Source organism: Myotis daubentonii, chromosome 3 (assembly GCF_963259705.1).
Source record: "Myotis daubentonii chromosome 3, mMyoDau2.1, whole genome shotgun sequence".
NCBI lineage: Eukaryota > Metazoa > Chordata > Mammalia > Chiroptera > Vespertilionidae > Myotis > Myotis daubentonii.
In genome coordinates, this window is record NC_081842.1 from 117,467,999 (window position 1) to 117,489,803 (window position 21,805).

Here is a 21,805-nt window from a genome sequence, read left to right on the forward strand (position 1 = left end):
CAGCACAGGCACAGCTACCATGCCATCTTGGGAAACAGAGCTGCTTGAGACTAGTATCCTGGCCTCAGCACCACCCAGTCTGATCTCAGACGCATACCAGGACCCTGCAGCCACTGGGGACAGAGACCTGTGACCACAGTTACAGACCTGCAGACACCAAAAGTTCAGAAATCCCCGCAGCAGATCCGTGAGTAACAGAGCCCATCCCCCCTTCCCGCAGGCTTGCGGGCAGCGCCAGAGTAACTAACTGATAGACCCACCCCTTGCCCGGGCCTCAGCGCTGCAGGAACTTTAGCCTGGAAGTGCAGGAGCACCTTGGAACTGATCCCGCTTAGGGCCGGGTTCAGGAGCCCTGGGCTGGGAGCAATCCCGCGAACACCGGGATCTGGTCCTGCTCACACTGCCGGCTTCAGAGCCTTGGGCTGTGAGCAATCACGGGAACACTGGGAGTTTGTCCCGCGTAGCACAAGCCCAGGGACCCCGATTCTCTGGGCAGGAGGCAGCACCAAGCACCAGTGACTTGACTGTGTTTCTTATCACCTGTGCCTGAGATCCTGATTCCCTGTGCATTCATACTAAGAGCCAGTGACTCCAATTCCTGGTGCAAGGGCACACAGGGACCCTGATTCTCAAGGCAAGGTTGCGCGAAGCAACAGAGACTCTGATACTGGATTCTTGGGGAACTCTGACTCCTGGCGCACGCTAGGGGGCTCTGGTTTTCAACACGATTCAGGGGGGTCTCTGTTTCAGCACGGTGCAGGCAGGGTCCCTGATTCTAAGGGCGCGTACGAGGACACATTGAGCGCTGACAACACTGACTCTGAGTGAGCCTGGTTCCCACCAACCCACAACAACCACACATCTTAGTGTCAGAGCTCTTCAGTGACACTAGGGAGGTGGGAGGCTCCCACTGCACACGGCCCAGGCCCACGCAACTCGACGTTTGAACCATCGGGAGATAATCAGAATGAAGAGATGACACAACACCCAGAGGAAAGACAATGAGGAGTCACCAAGAAAGGAAATTAATGAAGTTGAAGCATGCAACATGACAGAAAAAGAATTCAGAATAATGGTTGTACAATTCATTCACCGGATGGATGAGAAAATCAACAACCTATGCAAGAATCAGGAAGAAATGAAAAGTGATATAGCTACAATCAAAAACACCATGGAAAGTTTCAAAAGCAGACTAGAAGAAGCAGAGGACTGAATTAGTGAATTAGAAGATAAGGCAGAGAAACAAGCTCAATCTGAACAGCAACTGGAGAAAAAAATTAAAAAGCAGGAGGAGACCCTAAGGGTGCTTCGGGACAACATGAAACGAAGTAACATACGCATAATAGGGCTGCAAGAAGGACAAGAAGAGCAGCAAGGATTAGAAAATCTATTTGAAGCAATAATGTCAGAAAACTTCCCAGATATGGGGAAGAAAAAAGTTACACAAGTACAGAGAGTCCCGGGCAAGATGAACCCCAAAAGACCCACACCAAGACACGTCATAATAACGATGGCAAATGTACAAGACAAAGAGAGAATCTTAAAGACTGCAAGAGAGAAACAGAGAGTTACCTACAAAGGACCCCCCATCAGATTATCAAATGATTTCTCAACAGAAACACATCAGGCCAGAAAAGAATGGACAGAAATTTACAAAGTGATGCAAAGTAAAGGACTGAATCCAAGAATACTCTATCCAGCAAGGCTATCATTCAAAATTGAAGGGGAAATAAGAAGCTTCACAGACAAAAAAAAAGGCTAAGGGAGTTTATCACCACCAAGCCAGCAATGCAAGAAATGCTAAAGGGAATGGTGTAAAAAGAAGAAATAAAAAGCTCAGAAAGAAAACAGCCACACAAAAAAAGAAATGGCTACAAACAAGTACCTTTCAATAATAACTTTAAACGTAAATGGACTAAATGGTCCAATCAAAAGACATTGAGTGGCTGAATGGATAAAAAAACAATACCCATATATTTGCTGTCTACAAGAGACCAACCTCATTAGAAGGGACTCACACAGACTGAAAGTGAAGGGATGGAAAAATATCTTTCAGGCAAATGGAAATGAAAAAAAAGCTGGGGTAGCAATACTTATATCAGACAAAATAGACCTCAAAGTGAAGTCCATAACAAGAGATAAGGGAGGCCACTTCATAATACTAAACGGATCAATACAACAAGAGGATATAACCCTGATAAACGTATATGCACCCAATGCAGGAGCACCCACATACATAAGAAAACTCCTGGAAGATATCAGGGGAATAATCAACAACAATACAATCATAGTAGGGGACTTTAATACACCACTGACATCACTGGATAAATCCGCTAGACAAAAACTCAGCAAAGAAACAGCAATTCTAAATGACTCACTAGATCAGATGGACTTAATTGACATCTTCAGAACACTTCACCCCAAAGCCACAAAATATATGTTCTTCTCAAGTGCTCATGGGACACCTTCAAAAATAGAGCACATATTGGGTCACAAACAAAGTCTCCCCAAATTTAAGAAGATTGAGATCATACCAAGCATCTTCTCAGACCACAAGGGCTTAATATTAGAAATAAACTACAATAAAAACAACTCAAAATACTCAAACACTTGGAAGCTGACTAGCATGTTATTAAATATTGATTGGGTTACCAATGAGATCAAAGAAGAAATTAAAAACATCCTGGAAACTAATGACAATGAAAACACAACAATCCAAAACCTTTGGGACACAATGAAAGCAGTCCTGAGAGGGAAGTTTATAGCTCTACAGGCCTATCTCAACAAACAAGAAAAAATGGTAGTAAATCATCTAAACCTACAGCTCAAAGAATTAGAAAGAGAGCAACAAGAAAAGCCCAGAGTGAGCAGAAGGAAGGAGATAATAAAGATTAGAGCAGAAATAAATGACACGGAGATCAAAAAAATAATACAAAAGGTCAATGAAACAAAGAGCTGCTTCTTTGAAAGGATAAACAAGATTGACAAACCTCTAGCCAGGCTCACCAAGAAGCAAAGAGAAAGGACCCAAATAAACAAAATCAGAAATGATAGAGGCAAAATAACAACAGATCCCACAGAAATACAAATGATTGTTAAAAAATACTATGGACAACTCTACTCCAAGGAACTAGACAACCTGGAGGAAATGGACATATTCCTAGAAAAAGACAACATTCCAAAACTTAATCAGGAAGAATCTAAAAATCTCAATAGGCCAATAACTATGGAAGAAATTGAAGCAGTCATCAAAAAGCTTCCAGCAAACAAAAGCCCAGGGCCAGATGGCTTCACAGGGGAGTTTTACCAAACATTCAAGGAAGAACTAAAACCTATCCTCCTCAGACTACTACAAAAAATCCAAGAGGAAGGAACACTTCCAAGCTCATTCTATGAAGCCAGCATCACCCTAATACCAAAACCAGGTAAAGACAACACAATGAAAGAGAATTACAGGCCAATATCCCTCATGAACATAGATGCCAAAATCCTCAACAAAATCTTAGCAAATCGGATCCAGCAGTACGTCAGAAAGATCATACACCACGACCAAGTAGGATTTATCCCAGGGATGCAAGGATGGTACAATATCCGCAAATCAATAAACGTGATACATCACATAAACAAATTGAAAGAAAAAAACCACATAGTCATATCAATTGATGTGGAAAAAGCGTTTGACATAATTCAACACCCATTTTTGATAAAAGCTCTCAGCAAGGTGGGAATTGAAGGATCATACCTCAACATAATAAAAGCCATATATGACAGGCCTACAGCCAACATCATACTCAATAGACAAAAACTAACAACATTTCCCCTAAAAACAGGAACAAGACAGGGATGCCCACTCTCACCACTCCTGTTCGACATAGTACTGGAAGTATTAGCCATTGCAATTAGACAAGAAGAAGAAATAAAAGGCACCCAAATGGTAAAAGAAGAAGTAAAACTGTTCTTATTTGCAGATGACATGATATTATACTTAAAAAATCCTAAAGACTCCATCAAAAAACTATTAGATTTAATAAAAGAATTCGGCAATGTAGCAGGATACAAAATTAACGCCAAGAAATCTATGGCATTTCTATACACCAATAGTGAATTTGCAGAAAGAGAGACTAAAAAAGCAATCCCATTTACCATCGCACCAAAAAAATTAAGCTACCTAGGAATAAACTTAACTAAAGAGGTAAAAGACCTCTACTCAGAAAACTACAGGACGTTGAAAAAAGAGATAGAAGAAGACATAAAGAGATGGAAGAACATACCATGTTCTTGGATTGGTAGAATCAACATCATTAAAATGTCCATACTGCCCAAAGCAATCTATAAATTCAACGCACTTCCCATTAAAATACCAATGGCATATTTCACAGACCTAGAATGAACTCTCCAAAAATTCATCTGGAATAAAAAACGACCCAAATCGCTGCAGCGATCCTGAGAAAGAACAAAGTAGGTGGGATCTCAATACCAGATATCAAGCTGTATTACAAAGCCACTGTTCTCAAAACTGCCTGGTACTGGCACAAGAACAGACATATAGATCAATGGAATAGAATAGAGAGCCCAGAAAGCAGCCCCAACCAATACGCTCAATTAATATTTGACAAAGGAGGCAATAACATACAATGGAGCCAGCATAGTCTCTTCAATAAATGGTGTTGGGAAAATTGGACAGATACATGCAAGAAAATGAAACTAGACCACCAACTTACACCATACACAAAAATAAACTCAAAATGGATAAAGGACTTAAATATACAATGGGAAACCATAAAAATACTAGAAGAATCCAAAGGCAATAAAATCTCAGACATATGCCAAAGCAATTTCTTCACCGATAGAGATACTAGGGCATTGGAAACTAAAGAGAAAATAAACAAATGGGACTTCATCAAAATAAAAAGTTTCTGCACATCAAAAGAAACCATCAACAAAACAACAAGAAAGCCCACTACATGGGAGAACATATTTGCCAATGCTATCACTGATAAGGGTTTAACCTCCAACATTTATAGGGAACTCATACAACTCAACAAAAGGAAGATAAACAATCCAATCAAAAAATGGGCAAAGAACCTAAATAGACACCTTTTAAAAGAGGACATTCAGAAAGCCAAGAGACATATGAAAACATGCTCAAAGTCGCTAATCATCTGAGAGATGCAAATCAAAACAACAATGAGGTACCATCTCACACCTGTCAGACTGGCTATCATGAACAAATCAACAAACGACAAGTGCTGGAGAGGATGTGGAGAAAAAGGAACACTTGTGCACTGCTGGTGGGAATGCAGACTGGTGCAGCCACTATGGAAGACAGTATGGAGCTTTCTCAAAAAACTGAAAATGGAACTCCCATTTGACCCTGTGATCCCACTTCTAGGAATATATCCCAAGAAACCAGAAATACCAATCAGAAAGGATATATGCACCCCTATGTTCATAGCAGCACAATTCACCATAGCTAAGATCTGGAAACAGCCTAAGTGCCCATCAGTAGATGAATGGATTAGAAAACTGTGGTACATCTACACGATGGAATACTATGCTGCTGTGAAAAAGAAGGAACTCTTACCATTTGCAACAGCATGGATGGAACTGGAGAGCATTATGCTAAGTGAATAAGCCAGTCAGTGAAGAAAAAATACCACATGATCTCACTCATTTATGGATAATAAAGACCATTATAAACTTATGAACAAAAATAGATACAGAGGCAGAGCTGCCTTGAACAGACTGTCAAACTACAGCAGGAAGGCCGGGAGGATGGGAGGACAGGAGGGGGGTGGGTAAGAGATCAACCGAAGGACTTGTATGCATGCATATAAGCATAACCAATGGACATAAGACACTGGGGGCTAGGGGAGACCAGGGGATTGTCAAGGGCCGGGGAAAAAATAGGAGACATATAATAATCTTTGTAATACTTTAAGCAATAAAAAAAAAATGAAAAAAAACACAATAAAATGGCAATAATTACATATCTATCAACAATTGAACCTAAAATATAAATGAACAAGCACAACAGAAACAGACTCATAGATACAGAGAACATTTTAGTGGTTGCCAGATTGGAGCGGGGCTGGGTAGATGGGTGAAAGAGGTGAAGGGCTTAAGAAGTACATATTGGTAGTACAGAACAGTCACAGAGATGTAAATTACAGCATAGGGCAGTGGTCGGCAAACTCATTAGTCAACAGAGCCAAATATCAACCGTACTTCTTCAAAATAGACTCGCCCAGGCCGAAAACTGACTTCTGCGCATGGGCCACGAAGTTTCGATCGCACTGTACGTGCGTGCCCGCACGTGGTATTTTGTGGAAGAGCCACACTCAAGGGGCCAAAGAGCCGCATGTGGCTCGTGAGCCGCAGTTTGCCGACCAGGGGCATAGGGGATATGGTCAGTAATGTTCTAATAACTATGTATGGTGTTAGATGAGTGTGAGATTTATTGGGATGGTCACTTGGTAAATTATATAATGTCTAATCACTGGTGTGTACACCTGAAACTAAAAAATAATGTATGTCAACTGTAATTGAAATTGAAAAATGATTTTAAAAAGTTTAAAAATAGTTTCAGGTGTACAGCATAGTGAATAGACGTCTATATGCCTCATGAAGTGATCACCCTGTTGAATCTAGTATGTAGGTTAAGATTCTTGTTGAAGAAAGCAAGTTAGGCACAAGATGCCTTTAAGATGAAGGATCTTCTAAAATTTCAAGTTCAAACCAAGTCACATCTTGTCTTTGAAATCTTCCCTGACCACTCTACCCACCCCACCCCACCCGCTTTTTAAAAACGTTTCTAGATGGAGGTTTCTCAGCATAGGTAGTATTGACATTCCCTTTCAAGGGAAGATAATTCTTTATGGCAAAAGGCTGTCTAACGCTTCATAGGATGTTTAGCAGCATCCCTGGCCTCCACCCACTAGATGCCAGCAGAATTCTCCAAGTTGTGACAACCAAGCATATCTCTAGCCAGTGCCAGATATCCCTTCGAAGGGGTAGAACTGTTCTGGGGGCATCTTTCCAATCTTCCCTTCCTCTGTGTGTTCATCCATCAAATACGTTGCCTACCTTATCTGTTTTCTGGTCTGTGAAAGTAAGATAGGGGATTGAAGGACTTGGTAAGAAGTGTATAAAGGGTTTAGTGCTGCATGGTGCATATGAGTACTCATTAAGCCCAGTAGTGTCTGTGCACTTTCTACATATCTAGCACTCTGCCAGGTCTGGGGGTGCTGCCTGGAAAGGGAGGGCCTGGCCTCTGCTCCCAGATTCTCCGGCTTTGGGGAAGGTCCCTGTGTAAATAAATGCCCACATGCATCTCAGTAGATGCTGTTGAGAGTCAAATTAGATGCAAAGTGTGAATGGACCACAGAGTTTGGGGGAGCCAAACCCTGGGAAGGTTGGAGGTGAATTGTGTAGGACAGAGGTCAGGACAGTTTCTTAGAAGACATGATGGTTGCCTGATCCTTGAGGATGTGAGGTTTGCTAGGAAGGGAAGGCCATTTTATTTTGAAAGCGACTGAAGCTCAGACAGGGGTAGGTTGCAGAATGTAAAGGATCCTGTGTGTCATGTGTGGGATTTGCACTTGGCCTTAGAACAGAGGGCGCTGAGGAAGGAGTTTGTGCAGTGAAGTGATAGGAGCTCACCTGCAGGACTCTGGAGGGTGGCGTGGGGGGGGGGGGGGGCATTTGCTCTTCTTGGGAACAAATGACCAAAATTTGAGGCCACAAAGGTGCCAGGCACTCCTCTGAACACTTCATATTTTCCAGCTCATTTCACGTGCAGGGGATGAAACTGTGGCACAGAGTGAACACACACATGCATGCACACAGACATGTCCTAGGTATGTAGCAGAGTCAGAGTCTGAACTCCAACCTGGTCCCAGAGTTCACTGTCTTGGCTGGGGGTTAGCAAACTGTGAAGGGCTAGAGAGTGAACGTTGTAGGCTCTGCTGTCTGTACAGTCTCTACTGCAGTTACTCAGCTCTGCCATTGTTGCTCTAAGCAGTCTTAGATGGTGTGTAAATGAATGGACATAGCTGTGTTGTAATAAAACTTTATTTAGAAAAACTGGCAGTGGGCCAGAGTTGTCCCCGGGACTAGTTTAGTTTACTCATCCTTGCTCTTGGCCACTGTTCTATTTCCCATCTTAAGTCACTTTTTTTAAAAGTGACAGATTTTAAAAAGATTTGTTCATTTTTATTGATATTTTATATCATGGAATTCACCTGTTTAAAGTGTATAATTCAGTGTTTTTTAATATCTTCACAAAATTGTGCAACCATTACCACTAATTGTAGGACATTTTTATCACTGTGAAAAAGAAACCCATACTCATTAGTAGTCACTTTTCATTCTTTCCTCTCTCCAGCCCATGGCAACCACTGATCTACTTTCTGTGTGAATAGATTTGCCTATTGTGGGCATTTCATATAGACAAAATCAGACACTCTGTGACCTTCTGTGACTGGCTTTTATTGCACATAATGTGTTTCAGGTTCATCCCTGCAGTAGCATGTGCTTCTTGGGTATAGACCCAGGAGTGGAAATAATTTTTATTTGAGGAACCACCAGGCTTTCTTCCACAGCAGCTATCCTATTTTACATTCCTACCTGCAATGCATGAGGCTTCCAGTGTTTCCACATCCTCACTAACACTTGTTACTGTTCATCTTCTTTGTTATAGTTGAGTCATTTTTCTGCTAGGTGTGCATCCTTTCCCTTAGGCGGTTAGTGGCAATGTCAGGAGTGGGAAGGTGTTTGTTCCTGGCCTGCCCCTGCAGGACAGGTGCCCAGTGGCCCTTGGTAGTCACCTTTCCCACTCCTGAGGTTTCAGTGGCACATGAGACCAGTTCCAGAGTAGGAATTCGAGGTTCACCAGCTGGCCTACAAATGCTGGATCATTCATTAATCGCCCAGATCAGCAGTTCTCAACCTGTGGGTCGTGACCCCTTTGGGGGTCGAACGACCCTTTCACAGGCATCGCCTAAGACCATCTGAAAATACATATAGAATTACATATTGTTTTGTGATTAATCACTATGCTTTAATTATGTTCAATTTGTAACAATGAAATTGGGGGTCACCACAACATGAGGAACTGTATTAAAGGGTCGCGGCACTAGGAAGGTTGAGAACCATTGGTCCAGATCAAGGCCCCACCTTTGCAGTAAGCATGTGGTTCACTACCTTCCTCATTGTTCACTGTGAGGGTGTCACACTTTCTAGTTGGTTAACCTTCCCCAGAAATCCTTGGATCAGAACCTCAGTTATCTCTTCTTTCTTTTCCCTGAGCCTTTGTCCTCTTTACTAGCCACAGTGTCCTTTGTCAAGAGGAACTTGACCTTTGTAACCTTTGAGGACATAACAGTCTCAGAAAGGACACATCTTATCTAGACTGGTTGGTGTTTGTCAAAAAGACTCTGCTTATGGCTCAAGAAGCATTGTTAGGTGCCTTCTGTATACCATGCACTGTGCCAGGCCCTTTACAAGTGCAGTCATTTACTTTCAATGGATAAAGCTTGTTGCATAGACAAGGAGGCTGAGGCCCAGAGCTTAAGTAACTTGCTCAAGGTCCCACAGCTCATGGGTGGCAGAGTATGGGTTGGAACTCAGGATGTCTGATTTTGTTGCTTGAGCTCTTGTCCCCCAGGGCACATCACCTGTTTCCCGCTGCAGTGTGTTTCCTGGGTGTGGGTGTCCCCCAGGGCACATCGCCTGTTTCCTGCTGCAGTGTGTTTCCTGGGTGGGCTCTGCACAGGGCTGGGGGCCATCCTTTTGGCCCAGGGGCATTTGCAGAGTGACTGTTTTGAGCTAATGTTTTTCACAGTATTTTTCAGCCCCCACACACCTCATACATGGCAAAATTAGACTAGCTCAGGGTCACCAGTGATGTCCCCCTCCTTTCCCCTTCCCCTTTCCTTATGCTGCATGTTCTTCTCAGACCACCTTCCAGCGTTTCTTCCTATTTCTGCTTTCAAAAGCCCTGGTCCCTCTGGATATTCCCTTTTAGACATTCTCCCAGGGAGCTCTCCCTGACCACGAAGGAAAAATCTGTCCCTCTCTTCTGACACTACTGGGTGAGGGGCATTTTTCACTCTACATTGCCCAGTCCAGCACTTGCAGAGCAGAACAGGGCTGACCTCATTCTTCTGGCCTCTCTGTGTTTGACACTGGACTTTGGACCCAGTGGGTATTCATCAGAGATTTATTAAGTTGAATTGCTTAATGTTTTTCTGTGGTCCCCAGACCAGAACAAGGGAGGTACAGCCTCCGGAGATTGGACCCTGGGTTTTATTTCTCAATATTAACACTTGGCTGTGAGGCTGCAAGGTCATGGGCTTAGTCTGTCCCACATAGTATGTGCTAATAGCTACTTTTGGAATGGAAAAAGCAAAACTTTAGGCAGAAGTTTTTTTGACATCCCCCGTCCCCTACCTTACCAGCCCCACATATTCCTGCTGCATGCATCAGTCTGAGATGTGCCACACATTCCTCTGTCCTCCCATTTGAACGTGGTGGGCATGCAGGAGAGGCTGGGTGGGGCAGAAAATCAGAACTATATGAAAACAAGTTTCCTATTGCCATTTTTCATCTTAAGAGACCCCAGCAGGCCTCCCCCAGCCTCAGTCTTGTCCTCAGAAGGTCTTCTTGGATAGTACTTGCTCACGGGGGCTGTCCAGCGCTGCCTAGGCACCTTGCTGGGGCCCTTTCACCATTTGATCTTACCAACAACCCTGTGCATTGGTATTTTTATTCCTATTTTACAGTGAGAAAAGTGGTGCTCAGAGATGACCTGGGTAGGTCAGTACACTTTAGTGATGCTTGAATGGACATGTGCCAAGAAAGCTTTTGTATTGAATTTCTGGTCATGCTTTGACAGTCTGCTGCGATAATAGGGAAATCCATTCTTCTCCCCAATTAAGTGGATTGCAGAGTCAGCATGCTTGGCTCTGCCACCAGACAGTGGGGGTGGGGGTTTGGGCTGGCTTTGCTTTAGGCATTCTATTTTGACTCAGTGGGCAGGAGGTTCTCATAGTCAGAACCATTAAACAGAGGAATGAGCTATATTGGGAGTTGGTGAGCAGGAAAGGTGTAGGTCCCTGCAGCAGGGGGTGGTGTCCTTGGGTTGGACTCTTGCAGCCAACATGCTTCACTGGCAGGGGTTTTATCATCTACCTTCTTACCTAATGCCTGAATACTGGGGAGACAGGTTACTTTGGTCAAAATGCTTTGAGGTTTAAGAAATCACATACCTTTACCTTTTGTTTGCTCAAAATCATTTATTGAGCACCTATAATGTGTGTCAGGCCCTGCCAAGGTACCGCAGAGATAAGTGGGACAGTCCTGTCCTCCTGAGTTCCCGGTAATGACAGTACTCAGACAGCTGAGCACACTCTGTGTAGTGGGAGGGCCATGCGCCGGCACTGAGAGCATGGCTCTCCTGCCCGCTAGGCTGGGGTCCGGTTTTTGGGGGAGGAGGATACAGGATCCTTGCAGCTGCCTCCCTCCCTTGGTTTTTGCCCTGTCCTATTCCCTTTTGCACCCTATATGTTACTCATTGTCCACTCAGGAAAGAACTGGGTGAGTTGTCACAGCAGCTGTGTATTCTGGGTCCGCCCTTGGAGCTCCAAGCTTGTGTCCATTGTGCATGGGGTTTTTCTTCCCTTCTTCTGATCAGTTGCTAAGTTGATGGAAAGACATCTAAGGAATGGTAAGGAATGGTCTCCCTTCATAATAAGTGCCCTGAAAAGTAACGACAGTGACAATTTTGTGGAACTTTTGATAAGCACTGTTTAATTTGACCTCTGAAACCTCACAGGAGGTGTGGGGTACAGGATCCCAGTCCTCTCTCACTATAAACACCATGCCCTGTGTGCTGGAAAACGCCTTTCTAGGCTCCAGGTGCTCTGCTTTGGAGGCTGGACAGGCAGGGAATATAGATGATGGGGGTGGAGTGGATGTGGGACAATAGGGTGTGGTGGGGAAGGTGGCATACCTGTGATCATGTCCCTCTAGAGAGGCTGAGCCAGCTAGCTACTGCTCACAGGAAGGAATAGAGCCCAGGAGCTTGGACCTTTAGACTTTTCAAGAGCAAGGCCAGATGCACATGGCTTCCCATCAGCCCCACCCTGGAGGCCAGGGGTCTCAGTGTCAAGGTGAAGAGACAAGAATCCCCCAGCCATTTGAAGCCAGCCAGCAGGTCGGGGATCTGCCTCTCCTCTGAAGTTTCTTTCCCTGTGTAGGGAGGTGGTAGCAAGAATGGATGAACCAGGTCTCAAGAGCTGCTGCCTAAACTGTAAAGTGCTTATAGGCGCTAGGGGTGATGGTGTTACGCACTACACTGAACCCGCTGTGAGCAAAGCGGGAGTTACAGCGGGAAGCACACAGCATTCATCTGAGACAGGTCTGGGTTCACATCCCAGCTTGGCCCCTCACAGCCTCGGGACCCTGATCCTTTAAGCCTCAATTTCCCACTGCCCTCACTCCTCCTTTGCAGGGGCCTGAGGACTTCCCCTTCCCTTGGCCCCAGGGAGTTAACTCCAGCATGTTTACCACCCTCCCCCCATCTGCTCTTATAGGGAACACATTCAGCACCCTGGCTGGACTGGTCTTTGACTGGACAATCATGAAGGACACGGAGGCCAGCCGCTTCTCCGACTCCCACAGTGCACTACGGTGAGAACTACCTCTCCTGTGAAGGGAAATGGGAAGGGGTGTCACTTGGCTCTGAACGGGCTGGAGGCTTTCATCGTGATCATTGCTGCTGTCAGTGAGGGGCGATTGCCAGTATGCCAGCCAACATTCCTTGGGACTGATTTAGGAAAAAGTGTTTTGGCCCACACAGTTGTGCGGGAATTTTGATGCTTTTGCAGCCCATTGGGTGTGTTCTGTGAGCAGCTGTCAAGGAGGCTGAGTGTCCAACTATAGAAGAGAAAACTTGTCCCTGGTAATGGGGTACAGGGAAGGGTTCTGTGTGTCCCCAGAGGGCAGTCTCCTATTGGGGGACGGTTAATGGGGAGACAGGTTCCAGCTAAGAGGACATTCTCGGATGCAAGAGGCTGTGTTCCCAGCACCAGAGTACAGATGGATTCCTCACCTATCTTGACTCAGTAACTCCTCCCAATAGCTATGTGGGCTTACGTACCACGATTTTCTCCACTTTTCAGACAGAAACTGAGAGTTTGAAGCCTTTTGTCTCATATTAGTAAATGGTGTAGATAGAGTTTAAACCAGATCTGTATAAATCTTCACTATGAATATGGTAGCCACCACCTCATCCTGGCTGTTTGCATTTACGTTAGGTAGAATGAGGAGCCCAGGTCTTTAGGTACACTAGCTGCATCTGTGGTGCGTATCACTGTGCAGTCAGTGGCTACCACCTGTGGACAGCATGGGTGTGCATCCATCACACCTGCAGGTTCTGTGGGCCAGTGGGACAAAGCCAGGCCTGGGCTTTACCTTGGTGATACTACATTGTCTCATGCTTTATCAAGTATGTTTTAAAAGAGTGTAATCCCTCTGGGGGCAGAAATGTTGCAGCCATTTTCAGTCTATGGAAAAGTTGCAAGTATAGTACAAAAGGTGGTTTCCCTAAACCAGCGATTTTCAAGTGGCGTGCCGCAAGAATTTTTAAAACATGCAATAGCTGAATGGTTAGTCAGGGGCACGTTCCCTTAGATCAGGGGTCCTCAAACTACGGCCCGCGGGCCACATGCAAATACAAATATTGTATTTGTTCCCGTTTTGTTTTTTTACTTCAAAATAAGATATGTGCAGTGTGCATAGGAATCTGTTCATAGGTTTTTTTTAAACTATAGTCTGGCCCTCCAACGGTCTGAGGGACAGTGAACTGGCCCCCTGTTTAAAAAGTTTGAGGACCCCTGCCTTAGATCATCAAGTAAAAAATATGACAACAACCAACCCAACAAAGCCATCTGGTGTGAATGAATCAAAATTATAACACTTTTTTGTCAAATTGGCAAAAATTATAACATGGCTTTTGGTGTGCCACAGAATTTTAGTAATTCATTTATGTGCCACAAGATGACAAGGATGAAAATTGCTGCCCTAGAAGAGGAGGTTTGCCAGCCTGTTGCCCCATCACCCTGAGAACTTTAATGTGCATTTATTGCCACGAAGGGCACTTCCTGCATCTCCACAGCATACTCACCAAAATCTATACTCATAAAAGCGTAATATGCTAATTACACCAGATGTCCTTCTGGACATCCTTCCGGACAACCTTCCGAATGAAGCCAGAGCTGCAAGGGAAGCCCAGGTCTCGGGTGCTTGCTGGCAGCTGGAGTAAAGCCCGGGTCCTGGGTGCCTGCCAGCGGCCAAAGGGAATCTGGTGCTGGCAGCCTGGGGAAGGAAGGCCTACTCTTGCACGAATTTTGTGCATCGGGCCTCTAGTTAGGAAATAAACATTGATGCATACAAGACTTCATTCAAATTGACCAATTATTCCAGTTCCATCCTTTGTGGCAAAAACCCAGCCCAGAGTCCCTCCATGTTGTCCTGTCACTTAGTCACTATCAGCCTGGAACCGTTTCATGGATCTCAGCATGTGTGAAGACTGCAGTCCAGTTATGTTGTAGGAGGTCTCTCATTTGGGGTTTGTTTAATGTTCACTCCCAATTAGACTCAGAGCTTTGCATCTTTGGCAGGAATATAAAAAAGATGAGATTCTGTATTCTTCTAATTGCATCGTGTTACGATTTTGCTGGTCCATCACTGATGTTGATGTTGGTCCATCACTGTCATCACTTGGGTTGGGTGTCTGCCGAAGACCCCAATCTGAAGTCACTTTCTTACCCCCTTGCAATTTGTAAGTATTTTGTGGGGAGCTAAAAGTCCAGTATTTATCCCTTTAAAGGTCTAGCTTAGGGCTGTAGGACACACCCAGGCTTGGCTCACAGCATCTCCTGGCAGACACCCTCATGTCCTGACCCTGCACGCCTAGGCACCTTCCTGGGCCAGAGCTCTTCCCGGGACTGGGACCATCAATGTGTTACCTCGAAGAGCTCTGGAATTGCTGGTATCTCATAAAGCCTGGGACATGGGCTTGGCAGTCAAAGGCCTGGATTCCAGTCCCGACCTGGTCACTTCCTGCCTGGGGTCTTAGTGAAGGAATGTGACCCTCTGAGCATCAGCTTCCCTCTGAGGGTGGCCCTGTGGGTCAGCACATGGACTGTGTTCAGAGCCCCTGCTGGGCCTGTGCACACTAGATGTTCAGGGAATGCTGGTTCACGGGCCCTTATTGTGCAGACTGCCAGGCTTCATGCAAACAAAGATCTGGACCAGGGTCCATGAATGTGCAATTTTCATAAGGATGTTGGCAAGTCTGATATAGGAAGTTTCAGGGACACATTTCTAAGCAGCACCAACTAGGGCAACACCTCTCATTTTAGCACCTACCAGGAGTCCTTTCTGTGTCACTGGCCTGTTCTCTGCCACAACAGGCTCCTGAGCTCCCAGTCACCCCATATCTGAGTCCACAGCTAACTGAAATCCCAGGTACTAAGGCGTATTGGAACTAGTGTATTGGGTTTTCATTAAACTCAGCATATGACACCTAGTAAGATAGGACAAGGAGATAGATCATGGTGCAGTACAGCACCCAGCAGACCTCGGGGAGAAGGAAAGCATCTCCAGTGGATGGCTCTTGTTCAGGCAGAAAGGTGGGCTTATTTATAAATCACAGACTGTAGGTAACAGACTGTTTCAAAAGGCTCCCTTAAGCCAGCCATACTTGCCAAACAACACTCTGGGGAGACCCCACAAATCTCGACTTCTCTCCCCACCTGGGCGTTCCCCCACAGCCCGACCCTAAAAAGGATAAGATGTGATATGATTCCCTAGTCCTGATGCATTGGGTCATTGAGACTCATTTCCCAGAAGCAGGAGGTAGCCCAAGGGTGGACCGGAACATGGCAAGTGGCCCTGGGGAGCCTGATGGGCATTTTTGACATCACCCTGGCTGAGTCTGTTGTCTGGGACCTGCTTCTTAGTCTCCATGGGCCTCATCTTTCACATCTGTGAGAGTGAAGCATTTCTACTAAGTGGGTGATCCTCAAATTTCAGTGTTTATCATAATCACATGCAGATTTTGATAAAATGCAGACTGCCAGGCTTCATGCAAACAAAGATCTGGATCAAGGCCCATGAATGTGCAATTTTCATAAGGATGTTGGCGAGTCTGATAAGGAAGTTTCATGGACACATTTCTAAGCAGCACCTACTAGGGCAACACCTTTCATTTTAGCACCTGGTACCTACAGGAGTCCTGATAGACAGTGGATGTGTGAGGTTCTTTGGTTCCACACATCAGGTCTGATGACATGTGTTTTTCCAGAATCCTCCCGTTCCTGGAGTCTACCTACACACCTCCTTCCTATATATTAGAAATGGAGAAGGCGGCCAAGCAAGGGGACACCGTCCTGGTGTCCGGGATGAAGACCGGGAGTGCCAAGCTCAAGGCTCGCATCCAGGAGGCCGTGTATCAGGTGGGCCTGGGCGCGGGAGGTGCTGGGCTTCCTGGGGAGGGGGCAGGATGCCTGTTCACCCCATATGCACATTTCCTCATGGAAGTGAGATGCCCTGCCGTGAAGGTTTCACTGTCATGAAAGGGGAACTTCAAGGTGTGATTCCATGTTTTTGTTAGTTTGGTTTGGGTTTGGGGGCCACAGCTTAGTGAGAGGTAGTTGAGGCACCAGAGTGCACCATCTGGAGTCACAAACATTTGTTCCATTCTCAGTTTTGAAGGAGGTTCAGGAGCACTGGGATTTTCATTAATTAGCTTACTTTCAACAACTACCCCCTGTGCCAATATAGGGACACATCCGAGCACTGGGCACTCTGCGAACAATCCTGAGTTGCCCTCCATGCTGTCTCTTCCTGTGCCCAACAGAAGCCCCGAGACTGGCGGTTCCATTTGTGAAGGACTAGTGCTCCTCACCCTCCCTCCACCCCCAGTGTTGCCCTGGCCTCACCAGCACCTACTTTTCCATCAGTGCCTTGTTTTGAGAGGGGTACGATAGGAAAAGGGTGGGTTTTGTCACAGTCCTGGCTCTTTCCAGATTCTTGTGAGAAGATGTCTGCCCTGCCTGCAAACTGCAAACTGGAGCTCTTCCTTTTGTTGGCCTGGTTCCTGGGTCACAGGCAGACAGGCAGTGGTATTTCATCTGCCTTTTAATCTGCAAAGTGACAGATGACAGAAACCTCCCCACATTCAGACTCTTTGGCAGATTAGCCAGTAGTTTGGGAGTCCTGGAGGGTTTTGGAAACATGGGAGGTGCCATGGCACAGGGCTGACCCTACAGGACTCTGCTCTTTGGAAATAGTTTGCCTCTTAGGATCCTGGGCCCTTGTGTGATGTGCAGGGCTGAGATGGACAGCCTGTATTGGTAAAGGGCTTCCCTGGCTGCCTTTCTGGGAGGCACCCACCACAAAACCTGGCCCAAGGGAGGGGCTCTGTCTGTTCTTTGATTTTTCAATAAGTCAAGGATATTATTCAACTTATTGTTAAGCCGGGAAACCTATAAAATGTTACAGCTGAGTCAAAAGAGAACCCAAATAATTTATGAATAGGTGCAAAGCTGGTCAATATCCATTGGGCGGTAATCATGTGCACCCCCTCGCCCCCAGGGAAAATGGGTTTCCATGTCTGTGGATGGGAGTCCTCTGCTTTGCCATCAGTTTTCTCCAACTTGCAGAGTTGCCAAGCAATGAGATGGCAATGGAAGGCACGACCCTGTAGGACCCGGTGTCGATGGTGCACTGCAGTCCACACAGGTGGTCTTTCTCCCACTCAGAGTCACTGAGGAGGAGGCCTTGGTGGGGCTTCACGTTGGTCAGGGACGGGCCCAGAAGCAAGGGCTGAGTGCTGTCAGGGACACACGCCTCCCCTTTCCACGTTGGCCTCAGGTTTCCCAACCCTTCTGTGGGGAGAGCCCCTGAGCCCCTGGTGACCACAGTATCTATGGAAATCACTCCTGGCTCCTCACTTTGCATTCTGTTTAATTTTTATTGTTGTGAATTGGGCTGTAACACACTTAGAGGGAGCGCTGAATGCATGCTTGCGACACAAGCGCGGCTCCCCTGGGGCTTTGGGATCCGAAGGCATTGCCTCATTCTTTCACCCCTACCTTCCCTGTCCTCACACGAACATACTGAAATGTTCTAAAGGTTCCTTCTCTTGGCCATACCCACTCTCCTGTCCCTGACCCCACCTCACCTGTTCTATCCTCATCTTTATGCCAAGAATGTCCATGCTGCAGAGGTGAGGCTACTAATTTTGGAGAATATCCTTCTGAACCCAGCTTATGATGTTTACCTGATGGTGGGGACCTCCATTTGCTACAAGGTGCAGAAGATCAGGCAAGGAAAGATTACAGGTGAGTCACCAACTCAGGTAAAACATACATAATATAACATTTACCACGTTAACAGTTCAGTGGCATTAAGTACACTCACATTGTTCAGTAACCATCACCACCATCCATCCACAGAACTCTTCATCTTGTAAAGCTGAAACTCTGTCCCCATCCAACACTCTCCATCCCCTTCCCCAAACCACTGCTTTCTGTCTCTATGAATTTACTTCTCTAAGTACCTCAGATAAGTGGAATCAAACAGTACTTGTTGTTTTGTGACAGGCTCATTTCATGTAGCATAGGTCCTCTAGGTTCACCCATGGTGTAGCACGTGTCAGAATGTCCTTCCTTTTTAAGGCTGCATAATATTCCATTGTATAGACAGACCACATTTTGTTTACCCAGTCATCCTTCGGTGGATGCCTGGGTTGTTACCAAAGGATGACTGGGTTGTTTCCATCTCTTAGCTATTGTGAATAATGCTGCTGTGAACATGGATGTGCAGATGTCAAGTTGAGACCCTGCTTCCAGTTCTTTTGGATATTTATTCGTGAGCTTCACATTGGACTGGGTTCTACCCTTGGTTTGCCATCGATTGCTGAGCAGCCTTTGCAAGCCATCCCCCACTTTTGAGACTCATTTTCTCCATCAGAGCCCTTGAGGCCTTTCTGCCTACGTTGTGAGGGCAAATTGAACTGATGGACATAGATTTGTTCTGGAGTTTCAAAGAGCTGTGTACATGTGATACATTTCATATAGTGAGTGTTCTTAATGCAGCACCAATCCTACTAAGAATTATTATTATTATTGTCATTTTGTTTAGCATTTACACGTTTCATGGTTAGAGCACAGGGTGTTAAGAGTCTCTGGAACAAGAGTGTTGCACTCGGGGACCATCATTTGAGGGCCTGGACCTGTGTCTGGGCAGGCGCCTCCCCCAGGTTGGGGCTGCATGCCTGTGATGCAGGGCGCTGTTTAAGAAGCTGCATGCTTCAGCTCTCAACCAGCTTGGTTGAAAAGACAGCACCTTAGCTGAGAGGAGTATTACTGTGTGGCACGCTTAGAAGGCCACAGAAGCCGAGAACAGGCCACTCCTGCCTCGGGGCCTGGCTCTCTCTGACAAGAGGTGCACCCTGAGAACATCCCCACAGTAGGATTGGTGAGGGAGAAGAGGGCTCTTAGTACTTATAGCAGGTGTCTATGTTGCTTGCAGGGTGATGTTTCTACTCAGTCCTGTTGGCATTTGGATTGCTTGCAGACACGATGGGCACAGTAACCAAATTATTAGACAGAACAAAATGTGGGAAGGACATGCTGGCTGATGGAATTGGTATCTTGAGAAAGACTTGAGTGATTGGAATGGTGGAATTTAATTAATTAATTAATTAATTAATTAAATCTTTATTGTTCAGATTATTACAGTTGTTATTCTTTTTTCCCCCCATAGCTCCCCTCCACCCGGTTCCCACCCCCCCTCCACCCTCATCCCCCCCACCACTGTCCTCATCCACAGGTACACGATTTTTGTCCAGTCTCTTCCCGCATCCCCCACACCCCTTTACCCCCAAAGAATAATCAGTCCACTCCCTTTCTATGCCCCTGATTCTATTATAATCACCAGTTTATTCTATTCATCAGATTATTTATTCACTTGATTTTTACATTCACTTGTTGATAGATGTGTATTTGTTGTTCATAATTTTTATCTTTACCTTTTTCTTCTTCTTCCTCTTCTTAAAGGATACCCTTCAGCATTTCATATAATACTGGTTTGGTGGTGATGAACTCCTTTAGCTTTTTCTTATCTGTGAAGCTCTTTATCTGACCTTCAATTCTGAATGATAGCTTTGCTAGATAAAGTAATCTTGGTGGTAGGTTCTTGGCATTCATCACTTTGAATATTTCTTGCCACTCCCTTCTGGCCTGCAAAGTTTCTGTTGAAAAATCAGCTGACAGTCGTATGGGTACTCCCTTGTAGGTAACTGACTGTCTTTCTCTTGCTGCTTTTAAGATTCTCTATTTGTCTTTTGCTCTTGGCATTTTAATGATGATGTGTCTTGGTGTGATCCTCTTTGGATTCCTTTTGTTTGGGGTTCTCTGCGCTTCCTGGACTTGTAAGTCTATTTCTTTCACTAGGTAGGGGAAGTTTTCTGTCATGATTTCTTCAAATAGGTTTTCAATATCTTGCCCTCTCTCTTCTTCTGGCACCCCTATAATTCTGATGTTGGTATGCTTGAAGCTGTCCCAGAGGCTCCTTACACTATCTTCGTATTTTTGGATTCTTTTTTCATTTTGCTTTTCCAGTTGGGTGTTTTTTGCTTCTTTGTATTTCAAATCTTTGACTTCATTCTTGCGATCCTCTAGTCTGCTGTTGGAACTCTGCATAATATCCTTTATTTCAGTCAGTGTATGCCTAATTTCTAGTTGGTCCTTTTTCATAACCTCGAGAGTCTCACTAGATTTCTTGAGGGTCTCACTACATTTATTGGCGGTCTCACCAGACTTTTTGAGGGTTTTACTAAATTTATTGGTGGTTTCTAGAAAGTTCTTGAAAAACCTTAAAAGTGTGGTTTTGAACTCTATATCCAGTCGTTTGCTTTCCTCCATTTCTGTCACTTGTGACCTGTTTCTTTGTCTCCGCATTTTTTATGCTTCCCTGTGTTGGTAGAGTGTCCTTGTGTGCTAGGTGTCCTATAGGGCCCAGTGGCTCAGCCTCACCAATTACCTGAGGTGGACACTCTTGGTGCACCCCTTTGTGGGCTTTGTGCACAGTCTTGTTGTAGTTAAGCCTTGATTGTGTGGGTATCACTGGGAGGAATTGACCTCCAGGCCAATTGGCTGTGAGAATTAGCTGTGTCTATGGTGAGAGAACTTCTGTGCTGAAGACACCCTTATGAGGCAAGACTTGCTTCAGTGGGGCTTTGGTGCTCACTGAGTCTGTCCCCTGAGTGTGTCCCTTATGGATCTGAGGAGCTGTAATTGGATGGTCCCAATCTGACCACTGGGTACACTGGCTCTTGGATCTAAGGAGATGCTAATTTAGCCTCTGCCTGAGGCTACCCAGCAGGAGCTATGAAGAGATCTGCAGATTCCCCTTCTTGTTTTGGGTTTGGAGGTGCCCAAATGTGGCCCAGCTGTGAAGCAATGCAAGCTGCTGTGGGTCCCTGGGCCTTCTCTTGGAAGTTCTGGGTCTGTCTGGCCCAGCTGTAATTTGTTAGGTAATTTTCAGATTGCAAAGGGCCAGGGCATTCATATGCAAAAGCCTCTGCTGCAGCTTGGGTGGGGCGGGGTCTCAGGGAATCAACAGGGTGGAGCAAGCAGCTATGGCTGATCCTCAGCCCTGCCCTAAGGGGCCCAGTGTCTCAGTGTCCCAGTAATCACTGCAAGCACCTTTGAGAGAAAGCCGCCCTGGA

General features: G+C 45.5%; 1 protein-coding gene across 2 annotated transcripts in view; it reads left to right on the forward strand.

The window, feature by feature from the left end:
* Nucleotides 1–21,805, forward strand: part of NUP210 (nucleoporin 210) — a 126,958-nt gene that overhangs the window by 22,437 nt on the left and 82,716 nt on the right. For both annotated transcript variants that reach the window (XM_059688312.1, XM_059688313.1), the window contains exons 4-6: nucleotides 12,597–12,693; nucleotides 16,373–16,523; nucleotides 18,281–18,413. In XM_059688312.1, the coding sequence (XP_059544295.1) occupies nucleotides 12,597–12,693; nucleotides 16,373–16,523; nucleotides 18,281–18,413 (381 nt within the window). The remainder of the gene's footprint in view (nucleotides 1–12,596; nucleotides 12,694–16,372; nucleotides 16,524–18,280; nucleotides 18,414–21,805) is intronic.